The following is a 15,145-nucleotide window of genomic DNA, read 5'->3' on the forward strand; positions in this document are numbered from 1 at the left end:
TTACATGAACACAACCCCTAGAGCCACAAGGGCACAATGGTGCCAAGGTTCTAATACACTGATGCCATAATTGAATAATAGACTTTACCATTAATAGCTCTGTTGGGAAATGACTGAACAAATTTGTTGTTTTTTTTTATGTACTGTTTATTAACACCACCTAACATATTCACATGGGATTACACAAGTATTACCATTTACCGGTATGCTATTTCTGACAGCAGCTCTCAGTCTGGTCAAGAGAATAGAAAGAATTTATTGAATGCTTCTGAACATTTTTCCTTCTTAAAGCTGAAGTGTGCAATTTCTAGCACCACTAAACAAACAGTGTTTGTTTAAGCAGGCTTCATTATTTCATGTTTAATAACATTATTATTGATTCACACATCACATACTCAGACAGAAATTAGTATCTCAAAGCATTTTTGGGGTTATTTAACAAGCATGCTAGTATATAGGAAAGCTTTTTGCTGTAAGTTACATCATTAATAACTTCCAATACTGCCATTTTTAAAATAAGCAGAACTTCCAATGTGTTTCCATCCTTACTTGTTCTTAAAGGTGCATTCAGTAATTTGGGGCTAATTTAAAAAGTTTAACACATTAACAAATGAATTGTGTTTTTGTGAAGAGTGATCTGAAAAGTGTACACTCACATGAGATGAAGACTGTACTGTTTTGCCATGCTGAAATGACATGGTCTGCTGTGTTTCACTAAACGTTGAAGAAGAAAATCCTTGTGCTTATTGACTGTCGCCTATGTAGATATGCTTGGCTATGCTTAGCGCAGTGTTTTTTGGTGACGTGAAGAGCGAAAAGAACACAATGGAACATACTTATTATCGTGCTTTGGAAGCGGAGACAGCAGGAGATTCAGTAGCGTTACTGCCAAAGAAGCGAAAAAGGTCCGAAGGAAGAAGACAGAAAGACTGGCAAAGGCAAAATACTAGCATAAACATCACTAAGGCATACACAAGGTGGAAAGATTTGATGATGGAGAAAAATATGAGTAGTGATGCCGATGTTGCTTCTTTTTTGTTGGACAGGTAAGACATTATTAATTGTTTAGACCACTCTCTAAAATAGTATCAGTGGAATTTACAGCAAACTCAAACAAGCTTCCCTCTTTTTAAATGATGCGCGTAGTCAACGTATGTTAGTAATGGACAGTTTTCAGCTGTGTTTACAAACGTAACCGGAAAGCAACGTGTCATTTTATTTCCTTTGTTATCACAGCTATAGTAAGGGGGTCCCCATCTACCTCCACCTCTATGAAACAGCATACATCTTAATTTCTTTAGTAGCTTGGCACAGTGATTGTTGTGGATTTTGAGTAAACCATGACATTGGTTTGTTTGGAAACAAAATGAGTTCTTCAAATACAGTATTCATGGACATGCTAAATCTGATCATCAAAAACAATTCTAATCTTTCCTTTACCATAACATTCTGTATCGCTAGATAATTGAGGTTTATTTCATGCTAAGCAGTTCTCTAATAAAGGTAATAACTGTCTTTAGAAATAACGTAAAACGTAGACAGTCTCCAAAGATTATCGATATGAGGGACAATAATAATCTGTCCTTAACTGTAGATGTCTGTTCGCTTGAATTCTGACGTTTGTTTTTAGGCAAAGCAATTATATTATAGTAATAATTAATAACTTAAGAAATGACCTCAAACTCTGACATTTTCCAGATGCAAATGATATTCCAAAGCTGGTGGTGGCAGCAGAGATGATCATGCTTATCCATGTCGAAAGATGGCAGTACAGCGTCTAACATCACTGTCGTATTGGTACTTAAAGTACACAAAGAAGAGCAATGCTAATGCTAGCTAGAGAACTACTGAATGCTCCTTTGATTTAGCAAAACAGACAATAGAACATATCAACATATCAACACTCTTGTACATTTTCTAAAGTGAGCAAGAGAATCAATACAAATTGGGTTGCAATATATTCACAATCAGCCATGAAAATAGCTATTTTGATAAACCTGACGAAAAGCTTATTAATGAATTGGTACAACTTGGAACAAAAAAAATACATTTGCCAATCGTTTTCTGATCTCTTTAGTCCTGATGGAATAGACAGCGGGGTGTATTAGGGATGGAACAAGTGAGGCAACAATTAATATTGCATTTCGCTCTGTTAAATTAAGCACAACTCCTATACGAGTTAGTAAATTAGAGACCAGTTTTGGAGCATAAAAACTGAACAAAACAATGAGGTGACTTAAACATGTATTGATCATTTGCTTTTTGCTTGAGTTGTTGGAGAGTTTGGTTACACTATATGCCAGGACAGCATAAGTGCACAGAATAAATGGAAACTGTCCACACATCAACCACAGGTTAAGCATTGCTGGAAAGAAAAAATAGGGTTCAGGATTGACACAAGCCGCTCTGACCATAGAAGGATAATCACAAAACACATATCTGATGATGGGCTGACAGTATGGAAGACTGTCTACTGTCGATGTCATAACACCCATTATAATGAAACCAACAAGCCAGGTCAGCAAAATCAGCAGAAATGTTCGTGAATTTGTCACAATGCTTTGATACCTTAATGGAAGCCTTATTGCAAGAAGCCGGTCTAATGCCATCAAAGACAGAGCCAAGCATACTTTGATATCACCAAGATGATAGAAGTACATCCTTGAAATACAAGAGTAGTATGAAACTGTTTTAATCTCAGCCAGCAGCACTGAGATCATGGTAGTGCTGCAAGTAGATGAGAACATTATGTCAACGACAGCTAGGTTACAGATTAAAATGTACATTGGTCTGTGTAAATGTCTGTCCGTCAAGATGATGCACAGATTGATGCCATTCCCAAGCAATATGAGCGTGTATGTTATTAAGATTAGGTATCCAAGGAGTTTCTGGTTTGACAGGTGATCAAATCCAGTGATTACAAAGCTGTCTACAGTGTAATTTTCATTTGCCATTTTCAGCCAACCCCCAAACACACAGACACAAGTGTGTTAAAATACAGAGAGTACAGATGAAAAGACAAAGACAATTAGAGCTGCAATGTACTCATATTCAAACAAACAAAAAGTTCCTAGGAAGGAAAATGGCAGAAAGACGCAGGCAGCATCTGTATCAGCAAGATGATAAAAACTGTAAAAATTGGAGAATAGTTTTAACAGAAAAACAAAAAGTGTTTCACTCATTTTTAGGAATAAATGTGAAACTATTTATAATTTTCTTTAAGAATTCTTCTTTAGATCCTTAAAATATCTGAATTTCAAATCAGAGTAAATTAGAGTTATATATAATATGACATCCGAGATGTTCCTCTCATCCAGTTAAGCAGATGTGTGTGATGTCCTGCCTTTTTATATTTTATTGTGTGACAGACACATTCATGGTTTCCTAGCAGCTGTGATTAACTAAACTTTGCAGTTTGTTTAGAACACAATAGAACGTCTTTCCAATGGCAGTTCAAAGTGGATAACACACTAGTCATAGTGCATCATATTGCATCAACCTATAAGTTCTCTATAAAGGTATAAAATGTTTTCACTAGCATATTTATTAGCAGTTATAAGCAGTGTGAGAATGACAATGTGTATATAGAATATGTGTATAAGTACACGGTACATACAGTGGGGTCCAAATGTCTGACACCACTAGTATTTTAACAAATATTTTGCATTTTTCTAATTTAATTTAATTTATTTATTTTGGTCATTAACAGCTATATTGTTAGGATAACAATTTAATTGATTGCAAAAGATTTTCGTTGGGAAAAAAAAAAAAGAAAAAACTTTGTACCCCACTGTGTTATGTATGTGCATGTATGTGTGTAATGATATACAGGGTATTGTCCGCACATAGCGCAGGGAAGGTGAAGGTTATGATCACCTAAAAATACATTTCGGTTAGAGAGTATACAAAGCTATCACATGCAATGTATGTAAGTTGCATGGACTTTTATGATTCTTAAAAAATTTTTTTTGAAAAAATGTTTTTTTTTTTTACCTTTTTTGGCCTTGAGAGTATGAAGTACAACCCACTTTCATTGTATGGAAAATCATAGCTAGTACATTGTGCTAATTATCTCATTTTATGATTCACTGAAAAAGAAAGAAAAAATCATGCTCTGAATTACATGAGGGAGAGGAAATAATGATGGAATGTTAATTTGTTGTGTCCTGTCCCTTTAATGTTGCACAGGGCCTTTTCCAGCTATAAGTGGAAAAATTAGAAAATTTGTCATCCCTGTCCATCACTTATAAAGGTTATTCCTTAATAAAAAATAAACAAATTGTTAGAGATGTTAGAGGTATTGATGTTATTTTCAACAACATGCATTTACAAGCTTTAAGTACTACTGAACTGAACTATAACTCAGACCATTGTTCAAGAAGGACTGTTGATAAAATGCAGTTCAGAAGTGGTGTCAAATCACATAATGTAAAACTCCAAATGCTGAATATTTTGTTTCTTTCTGTCAATCTTAATTACTCTTTGACCTTTATTGATCTTCATCATTTCTAATAAAGGTTAGAGGTCAGAGACATCACAAAAATGATTTGATTACTTGTTTGAGGGTTTCTTTGTGTCAGTAGCCTACAACATTTATGGATGTTGTGACTTAGGCTAATTACTGGAATTCTCTCAGGTTTTCCCATCAGTGCAATCTTTAGGGTCTGTCTGGTATCTCCAGAGAACAAATTAAAGGTATGTTGACACTTTGCAGACAAACAACTGTCAAAGTGGTCAACTGGGGATAATAGCTTGATAGGCAGAAACTATGTAAGATCATAGTGTTTCCACAAACCTAGTCAGGCATTTAGAAATAGACCCAAATCCATCAGCTCTTACTTATTGTTTATTGATTTGCCAGCTTGTAGTTTTAACATGACACACATGTATGTTGTTTGGTGGTTCTTGGTAAAATTGTATGTTTTATGGTGGTTCTCCACCTTGTTAATACAAAACTTTTCATGAGTTTTTACCTGGTATGTTGACATTGTTTTTCTTTTCATTTGTCAAGAGCACTTTGAGCTACTCTTTTATAAAATGTACTTTATAAATATTTTATTTGTTTAGTAAGCCTCTTAAACCTCCTTTGTGTGACAGTTCTTGCTCAAGGGCACAATGTTGCCATGGTTCTAATATACTGATGTATATAATTGAATAATAGATTGTTTCATTAATGTCTCTGTTTGGAAATGACTGAAGAATTATAATTAATATACTCTTTAAAAATGAAAAAGAAAAGAAAAAAAATCATACTCATATGGGAGGACTGTTACCATTTCATGAATTTCATTCATACTGTCTGTCAAGAGCTTCTATGTCATTTCATTCTACTAAATTTAACTTTTTTGCTTGTCAGTATATATTGTATTGTACAACAGTTAGTTCTGGTCCTGGAATCTGATTGAACGAGTGATGTTCAAAAAGTGCTGATAGATCAGACCATCAGCACTGGGATGCTTTAATGTTTGTATCACTCCGCTTGTGTTCCATACTAAAGTGTAAGAACGGTGCAGATGTTTAAGAGCAGCTAAATGATGGAATTTCCATTTATACCTGTGACATTAAAGATTTGAGCCAGCAGGTGGCGACAAAAAACCTTTGTAAAATCTTTGTGTTATGAGCAAGTTGAGCTGTTGTTAAGAGCTTTCAGTCAGTGCACAAGTTTCTTTAAGTCATCCAGCATTGTCTCTCACTCCATGATCGCTCGGACTACTACTATACTACAATATAGCTGAGAAATAGAGGTAAAATAACAGCTTCAGCATTAGGCTACTGCCTTTCACAGTTGAGACAGAGTAATCACACACACTGAGGACGCCTTCCTGATACCCTAATTTCAGAGTTGGGAGGAGACATAAACTTTCAACATGAGAGTATGCTTTTTGTGTCCCTGTCAAAATAAGAATTCCTCAAAAAATATAGAAAAATTAAAATGGCATCCTCTTTGTTTTCTAATCGACAACAAAACACTTTAACATGAGTGACAATTTCGATAGCACGTCCGATCCATGCATCGTTCCATGATCGCTTGGAGCAGATTACTACCACACTACAGCTGAGAAATAGAGTTTAACTAACAGCTTCAACATTATTGTTCATAACTGTTTGAGAGTTGTGACAGACGCAGGTAATCACAGGCTCAATCTCTCTCTCTCTCTCTCTCTCTCTCTCTCTCTCTCTCTCACACACACACACACACACACACACACACACACACACACACACTCGTCATTTTTATTTCTATAGCGCTTTTCACAATACACATTGTTTCAAAGCAGCTTTACAGAAAATCATGCATTAATAGAAAATGAAACTGTAATATCTTTAAAGTCTTAGAGTCATCATTGTGTAGTTTGATTAAATATGATTGTAAATTGTGAATAAAAATAAATTATTAAATAATAATTGTATTTAGAACCCCAGTTAGCAAGCCAAAGGTGACTGTGGCAAGGAACAAAAAACAAAAAAAATTTTGGTTAATGGAAAAAAATAAACTTGGGAGAAACCAGGCTCACTATGGGGACCAGTTCCCCTCTGGCTAAACAGCATGAATATAATGCCAATATTAGTTATTTATGTGCAGTGCAAGTCATGGTTTAAAATTAGTAAACTAAGTAAGTGTTAAGGGCCAGTGTTTATACAAAGATTTTGTATGAACTGTAAGATTAATGATTAATGTCTTTGAAGTTCTTCCTGGATTAACTACATAAGTTCACATAGATGCATTGTTCTTGATAGTTGGCTGATGAAGGCTTTTGTTGGCAATTAATTGATAGTCTATGTATTCCATTTTAAGAGTGTAGTACATCATTAGACCAAGGTTATGCAAGCAGTGATCAGTGAGGTGCATCGCAGTTCAACCGGCAGGTCATTTCGGTGAGGTCTATCCTAAGTCCAAGGTTCAGGCAGTGGCATATGAAGTATCCCATGTCTTATGGTTGGAGTTGGCATCAGTGTATCCCCTGAAGTCCACCGTAATAGACTGAAGTGATGTCTGGCTGGCACCGGCTGCATTTAGTCATCATCACTCAGAGACACATAGCAGTGGAGTCTGACACTAAGCAGGAACTGAGCTGGATTTGTCCAGCTCTGGTAACCTCGGGATATGAAATATGAAAGGAAACATATAGAATAATATTAGTGTAGATGCCATTCAAATTTTTGCAGAGTTATAGATCATGATAAATGTTTCTGGTTCCGGCAGACCTAACTAAAGCTGCCTAATTGTGAGTTGATGGATAAATTTGGTGTATGCCTGGCTAAATACAGTGCATCCACATTTTGTTATGTTACAGCCTTATTCCAAAATTGATTAAATTAATTATTTTCCTCAAAATTCTACAAACAATACCCCATAATGACAATGTGAAAGAAGTTTGTTTGAAATCTTTGCAAATTTATTAAAAATAAAAACGAAAAAAGTCACATGTACATAAGTATTCACAGTCTTTGCCATGACACTCAAACTTGAGCTCAGGTGCATCCTGTTTCCACTGATCATCCTTGAGATGTTTCTACAACTTGATTGGAGTCCACCTGTGGTAAATTCAGTTGATTGGACATGATTTGGAAAGGCACACACCTGTCTATATAAGGTCCCACAGTTAACAGTGCATGTCAGAGCACAAACCAAGCCATGAAGTCCAAGGAATTGTCTGTAGACCTCCGAGACAGGATTGTATTGAGGCACAGATCTGGGGAAGGGTACAGAAAAATGTCTGCAGCATTGAAGGTCCCAATGAGCACAGTGGCCTCCATCATCCGTAAATGGAAGAAGTTTGGAACCACCAGGACTCTTCCTAGAGCTGGCCACCCAGCCAAACTGAGCGATCGGGGGAGAAGGGCCTTAGTCAGGGAGGTGACCAAGAACCTGATGGTCACTCTGACAGAACTCCAGCGTTTCTCTGTGGAGAGAGGAGAACCTTCCAGAAGAACAACCATCTCTGCAGCACTCCACCAATCAGTCCTGTATGGTAGAGTGGCCAGACGGAAGCCACTCCTCAGTAAAAGGCACATGACAGCCCGCCTGGAGTTTGCCAAAAGGCACCTGAAGGACTCTCAGACCATGAGAAACAAAATTCTCTGGTCTGATGAAACAAAGATTGAACTCTTTGGCCTGAATGGCAAGCGTCATGTCTGGAGGAAACCAGGCACCGCTCATCACCTGGCCAATACCATCCCTACAGTGAAGAATGGTGGTGGCAGCATCATGCTGTGGGGATGTTTTTCAGTGGCAGGAACTGGGAGACTAGTCAGGATCGAGGGCAAGGTGAATGCAGCAATGTAAAGAGACATCCTTGATGAAAACCTGCTCCAGAGTGCTCTGGACCTCAGACTGGGGTGAAGTTTCATCTTCCAACAGGACAACGACCCTAAGCACACAGCCAAGATAACAAAGGAGTGGCTATGGGACAACTCTGTGAATGTCCTTGAGTGGCCCAGCCAGAGCCCAGACTTGAACCCGATTGAACATCTCTGGAGAGATCTGAAAATGGCTGTGCACCGACGCTCCCCATCCAACCTGATGGAGCTTGAGAGGTCCTGCAAAGAAGAATGGGAGAAACTGCCCAAAAATAGGTGTGCCAAGCTTGTAGCATCATACTCAAAAAGACTTGAGGCTGTAATTGGTGCCAAAGATGCTTAAAGTATTGAGCAAAGGCTGTGAACACTTATGTACATGTGATTTTTTTTCTTCTTCTTTTTTTTCTTTTTCTTTTTAACAAATTTGCAAAGATTTCAAAAAAACTTCTTTCACGTTGTCATTATGGGGTATTGTTTGTAGAATTGAGGAAAATAATGAATTTAATCCATTTTGGAATAAGGCTGTAACATAACAAAATGTGGAAAAAGTGAAGCGCTGTGAATACTTTCCGGATGCACTGTTGATGAGTCTTTAGTCTAGACTTAAACTGAGTGAGTGTGTCTGCATCCTGAACAGTGTTAGGGAGACTATTCCATAGTTTAGGAGTCAAATATGAAAAGGATCTACCTCCATTTGTGGATTTTGATATTCTAGGAACTATTAACAGGCCAGAATTTTGCAAATGTAATGAATGTGATGGAATATAGCGTGGTAGAAGGTCACTTAAGTACTGCGGAGCTAGACCATTCAAAGCTTTAATACTCTCTCAAGAGTATGTGCTGTAACTCGCTTTGGCTTCAGTCAAACGTATTGGGGACCTTCAGGCCTTGGGTAACTAACTCTTGCTTAGAATTTTGACTCATGCTTGCCAAAAGCTGTTCCCAAGCTTAGGGAAGGTTACAGTATGTGCTCAAGGATTTGGCTGCTCCCTTCAGGGCTCATATTGTTACCTAAAAAGCTTTCTCTCCTCCTTCATTTGAGGAAGGTACAGAGTCTGCACATGGTCTGCCTTGTGAGGGCGCTACAAATGTAAATTGACTTGATCAGTAAATTCTAACAGATAAGCTCTTTATGAATGAATGAATTAACATTACATTTATATAGCACTTTTCTGACACTACACTCAAAGTGTTTTACACAGTGAACAGGGGACTCTCCTCAACCACCACCAGTGTGCAGAATCCACCTGGATGATGCGTCGGCAGCCATAGTGCGCCAGTACGCTCACCACACACCAGCTATTGGTGGAGAGGAGAGAGTAGAGTTATAGAGCCAATTAATGGATGGGGATTATTAGGAGGCCATGATTGTGATGACATGATAATTTGCCTGACACCGGGGTTACACCCCTACTCTTTACACGACTCTTTATCTGCTTAGATGCCGTTGAAAGCGTTTTACCATCTCCAAGCAAAGACTTTCTCACTGGCTGTTAAAGCCATTATGCTCACTTGCGATTCGCAAGGCATGCAGTGTTTCATGGGTGTTAAGGCTCATCACCAGGATCATGGCCTCTTACTGGGTGTGGGCAAAGGACATGTCCTTAGAGGACGTATGTCTGGCTTCAGGATGGGCTTCCCCTGACACCTTTGCCAGATTTTATATCTTGGATGTCTCTTTCCTCTCTTCCCAGATCGTCACTGTGAAGAAGGGTTGATTTTTCAGTGTTCACTACCCTGCTGGCTTGTGTCATTGTATAATAACTGTTGGTCTCATGACCATTTAGTTCTTTAACTCTTTGCACTATGAAGGGTAATGTATTTAATCTCTCACTACCAAATTGGCTATTGGCATTACATTATTTTGTCTGTCTATTTCTTTGCCCCTCTATGATGTGGTTGAGAATTTTTGGACAATGTATCACTGCCCGGTATGGCTAGTGTTATTGGTTAATTATGGTTATTAAGGTTTTTCTCTTTTCTTTCCTATTGTTCAATGTGAAGGGGAAACAGGTGTTAGTCCTAAGAAGCAATAACCACTACAAGCGATGAGCAACAGGACATTGTGTCGATTTCTTTGATTGGTTTCAATTCCTGCAGCGTTGGTGTAGCCCCGCAAACAGTGAAATCTAATTTGTCCAAAATACTGCACCTCAAAACTGTACATTAAGCATGACAATTAACCATCAGAAATCGTCAAAATTTCAAGAATGTAACAGTCAATACATTGAGGTCATTAAATTTATAAATTAAAAATGCTAAAAAACAGTAGCTTTTGCTTACTGAAATTTATTTGTAAATTTATGGTTGTCTCATCAAAAAGATTTAACTTTGAGTCTTTGAAAAAAATAGACCACAATGCTTTCACCTTATTAATATACACAAGGGTCCTCTTAATGATCCATTAATAGCTGAGTTAATAATGTTCCCTGAAGTGAAGACATACTGTAAATAATGTTGCAGCTTCTGCACAGGGTATAGATCCCAGTTCACAAATGTTTTAATAGGCTTCATCGAATCAGTAATTGATGTCTCTGATGGGACTGAGGAGCAGCAGACTTCATTATATGTTGATAAACATCAACAATATATATACAGTATATACATATATTTTTTTGCTTAATTATATGATTAATTTCTGCCAATACTGTTGTATGTATAGCATATGGCATATCACCATATCAAAAGCGTTGGGCTAGTCTCTAAATTGAGCAAGAGTACAACAAAAAGACTATCACAGCAAAGTCATTTAATCACAATCAGCAATTCCAAGTAACACGTTTATTGTGATAAATGTGATGAAGCTGCCTTTTAATGAATTAATACAAATCTTTTTTTTTTTTGGATAAAAATACATCTAATCATGTCTTGATCTCTTTAGACCTGATGGAATAAACAGTGGTGGTGTTTATTAGGGGAGGAACCAGGTACAGTAGGCAACAATCATTATTGCATTTCATTCTATTAAATTTAACACAACTCCTTTCAGAGACCACCTTAGGTGCATAATAAATGAACAATACATTTAGATGATTCAAGCATGTTTTGCTTGAGTTGAAAGCAAACCCTAAACATACAGTACAAGGACACTGACATTTTTTTTTGTTGGTTAAGAAGAAGCCTTTATTTTTGTCACACATTATACATATATTTTTTGCATATACACAGTGACATTTCTTTTTTTTTTTGCATATCCCAGTTAAGTTGGGGTCAGAGTGCAGGGTCAGCCATGATACAGCACTCCTGGAGCAGGTAGAGTCAAGGGCCTTGCTCAAGTGGCATCTTGGTGGTGCTGGGACTTGAACACCTGACTTTCTGGTCAGTAACCAAGAGCCTTTACCGCTGAGCTACCACTGCCCCTTGGTTTTATGTAATTCAATTGTTGAGTTTCCTTAATATAAAAAGTAAATGTAGGCTTTACTCAAATATTTTGTGTTGAATAAACCCAGAGAAACTGAGTTAAACTCACTTAAATTTGATTTGTCCAAATAACTCAATTTTAACATATTATGTATGTCTTTTTGACTTCTTTAACAAAGATGGTGCTACTGAGAGTTTACACTGACCCTAACTCAGCCTTTTTAGTGATGATTCCTCAGACTTTGCTTTATGGCAAAATCAAAACACATTTTTATTTTTAGCATGGTAAATCAGCCATCCTCAATCTAACCATTAGCTCCACTCTTCTCCACAATGGTAACCTCCAAAAAATCCACCAAAAGAGAAACTTCTCTAAATACCAACATAACAGAACTTTAAACACTAATAAGTCTCCTACTTGTTTCATTTTATGTAGATATACATTAAAATAACACTTAATTTCAAAATTTACTCTCCCAATCCAGTCCAATGCAAAGCATGCTGGGTAATGTAAATTCCATGCCCGGTTTCAACAATACTTTGATGCAACAAATATTATTAAAATTTTTCTAACACAACTGGATTAAGTAAACATAGATGGATTGTACACAATGAAATTAAGACAAAATGCTAAGAAATGTGTTGGATTAACTCATATTAATTAAGTAAATTGAGCAAGCAGTAAAAATTATGTTGAGTGAACACTATCCATTAGAAGTCTGAATCCATTTAATCATCGCATACCAATGTAATCATATCACTGTTTAATGACTGTGTTGAATTTTACTTGGACTTTACACAATATGATTATGTTCTCATTTCAAACATAAATGTATTAAGTTGATTTTAAGTATTTTAAGTAGAGCTGCTTTCCATTTTGTTCAGTGTACATTAAATTACGGTATGTTATGCTACATTTTCATTCACACCAATACACTGATAATGTCCAAAAAATCAGCTTATTAAAAAAAATCTGACAAGATTTGAAATCATTCGAATCATTTAATTTGAAGCTCTTAAGGAAAGTGGCAGAAAGATATCTGGCAGCATCTGTAACAGTAATGTGATGAAAACTGTTCAATTTAAAGAAAAGTTTTAATAGAATTACAAAAAGAGTTTCATTCATTCTTATTAAACAATCTATCTATCTATCTATCTATCTATCTATCTATCTATCTATCTATATAATGTAAAACTATTTCTTGTCCTTTTCAACAATTCCTCATTCAGTCTTTAAAATATTTGATTACAATTTGAGTTAATGATGTTTAATACTCATTGAACTGCATATAATGTACCATCTGAGATGTTCTCACATCCAGTTAAACATAATGTGTGAATGTGTGTTTGATACCTTTTTATATTTTTATTGTGTGACAGATATCTCATGGTTTCCTAGAAGCCGTCATTAACTAAACATAGCATTCAAACATTAGAATGCATTTTCAAATGTAGTTCATTCATTGTGAAAAACACAGTCAAGCAGTAATTTCTACAACAATTATGTCATAATGCATTAAACTATGATTTAAATAAGAGCAAATTTATTTAGCAGTTATAAATCAGTGTTTGGATTACAGTATTATAACAGTTATATGATAAAGGGTAGCAAAGGATTAAATCTCAGTAAATATAATGTTTTGAAATAAAAGTCCCATTACACAAATGTTTGTTTTCTCTTGAAATGGGTTTGTATGTTGGTATCAAACACCTAGTTAAAAAGATCATAAATTAGAATCATTTTTGTAAGTTCTACCCTATATGTTTTTGTGGTATGGTGGGTGGGTTGTGGATGTGGTAATAGGAAGTTTGTCTATATGCACATGCAGCCTTGTCAGTAATGATTCAAAGTACTTTATGAAATTGTGTAAGTCCATAACAATTGTTAAAGGTAAACGGTTTAAAAAAGGCAAATTCTTTGCTTACCAACAAACTTCTAATGGCTTACATTACATTACAACCACAAACAGAAAAAGATTGGTAATGATTATATTCTACTTTTAGAGTAAAAAGAAACATTAAGATTTATTTTTCTTTGTAATTTAATATTTTTTTGTATCAAAGGTTTAACAAGCATTTGTGTCAATGCACAGAAAGGCTTTTGTTGTACATTAATTATTATTTTTTTCTAATACTGTTATTTTAAAAATAGATTACTTTTTTCTTCATTTTTAACAAACAACATGTACAACACATCTATGCTTTTGCCTATTCTCTAAAATGACCAAGAGAACAACAAATCACATTATCACAACATACAAAAGCAATATCATCACAATCAGCCATAAGAGAAAATTATGATAAGCTTGTCTTAAAATGAACTGGTACAACTTTTTTTAAAAGAAATGCATCTGCTAATCGTTTCCTGATCTCTTTAGTCCTGATGGAATAAACAGTGGGGTTTATTAAGGGAGGAACCAGAGAGGAAGCAATTAATATTGCATTTCGCTCTGTTAAATTTAGCACAACTCCTATTCGAGTTAATAATGCAGAAACAAGCTTTGGAGCATAAAAACTGAGCAGAACAATTAGGTGACTCACGCATGTGTTGATCATTTGCTTTCTGCTTGAATTGTTGGACAGTTTGGTCACACTATATGCCAGAACAGCATAAGAGCATATAATAAATGGAAACTGTACACACATTGGCCACAGGCTTAACATTACAGGTAAGAAAAAATATTGCTCAGGATTGACACAAGCAGCTCTGATTAATGCAGCATACTCACAAAACACATATCTGATGACAGGCTGGCAGTATGGAAGACCATTTGCCACAGATGTTACAACCCCTAATACAATGAAACCAGCAAGCCAGGTCAGCAAAATAAGCAGAACTGTTCGTGAATTTGTTACAATGGTATGATACCTTAACGGAAGTCTAATCGCAATAAGTCGGTCTAATGCCATTAAGGTCAAAGCCATGCACTCTGTGAAATCACCAAGATGATAGAAGTACATCCTTGAAATACAAGAGTAGTATGAAACTGTTTTAATCTCAGCCAACAGCACTGAGATCATGGTTGTGCTGCAGGTAGAGGAGAACATTATGTCGACGACAGCTAAGTTACAAATTAATATATACATTGGTTTGTGTAAATGTCTGTCTGTCAATATAATGCAGAGATTGATGCTGTTCCCAAGAAATATGAGCATGTAGGTTATTAAGATAAGGAATCCGAGGAATTTTTGGTTCTGCAGATGATCAAATCCAGTAATTAAAAAGCTGTCTACATTTTTCACAGTGTAATTATCATTTGTCATTTTCAGCACACAAACTTTTTTAACATACAGACACAAATATTTTAAAATACAGTTTGTACAATTGAAAAGATGAAGTCCATTAGAGCCTCGATGCATTCATATATGCACAGAAAAAAAGCTCCTATGAATGAAAATGGGAGAAAGATGCAGGCAGCGTCTGTAACGGCAAGGTGATGACAACTGTACAAGTTAAAGAATAGTTTTAACAAAAATACAAAAA

The 15,145-nt window shown here is 36.0% G+C and overlaps 2 protein-coding genes across 2 annotated transcripts; both read right to left on the minus strand.

Annotated features, from left to right (window-relative positions):
• Positions 1-2,012: 2,012 nt before the first annotated feature.
• Positions 2,013-2,954, minus strand: LOC127432274 (olfactory receptor 10G4-like). The gene has a single exon (XM_051683179.1). The coding sequence runs from the start codon at positions 2,952-2,954 to the stop codon at positions 2,013-2,015; it is 942 nt and encodes a 313-aa protein (XP_051539139.1).
• An 11,002-nt stretch (positions 2,955-13,956) lies between these two features.
• LOC127432415 (olfactory receptor 10G4-like) lies at positions 13,957-14,925 on the minus strand. The gene has a single exon (XM_051683463.1). The coding sequence runs from the start codon at positions 14,923-14,925 to the stop codon at positions 13,957-13,959; it is 969 nt and encodes a 322-aa protein (XP_051539423.1).
• Positions 14,926-15,145: the final 220 nt, after the last annotated feature.

Source organism: Myxocyprinus asiaticus, chromosome 42, assembly GCF_019703515.2.
Source record: "Myxocyprinus asiaticus isolate MX2 ecotype Aquarium Trade chromosome 42, UBuf_Myxa_2, whole genome shotgun sequence".
In the NCBI taxonomy this organism is placed as follows: Eukaryota; Metazoa; Chordata; class Actinopteri; order Cypriniformes; family Catostomidae; genus Myxocyprinus; species Myxocyprinus asiaticus.

Coding starts and splice junctions, on each gene's coding strand:
- LOC127432274 (XM_051683179.1), bottom strand. CDS start 2,954: ATGGCAAATGAAAATTACACTGTAGACAGCTTTGTAATCACTGGATTT.
- LOC127432415 (XM_051683463.1), bottom strand. CDS start 14,925: ATGACAAATGATAATTACACTGTGAAAAATGTAGACAGCTTTTTAATT.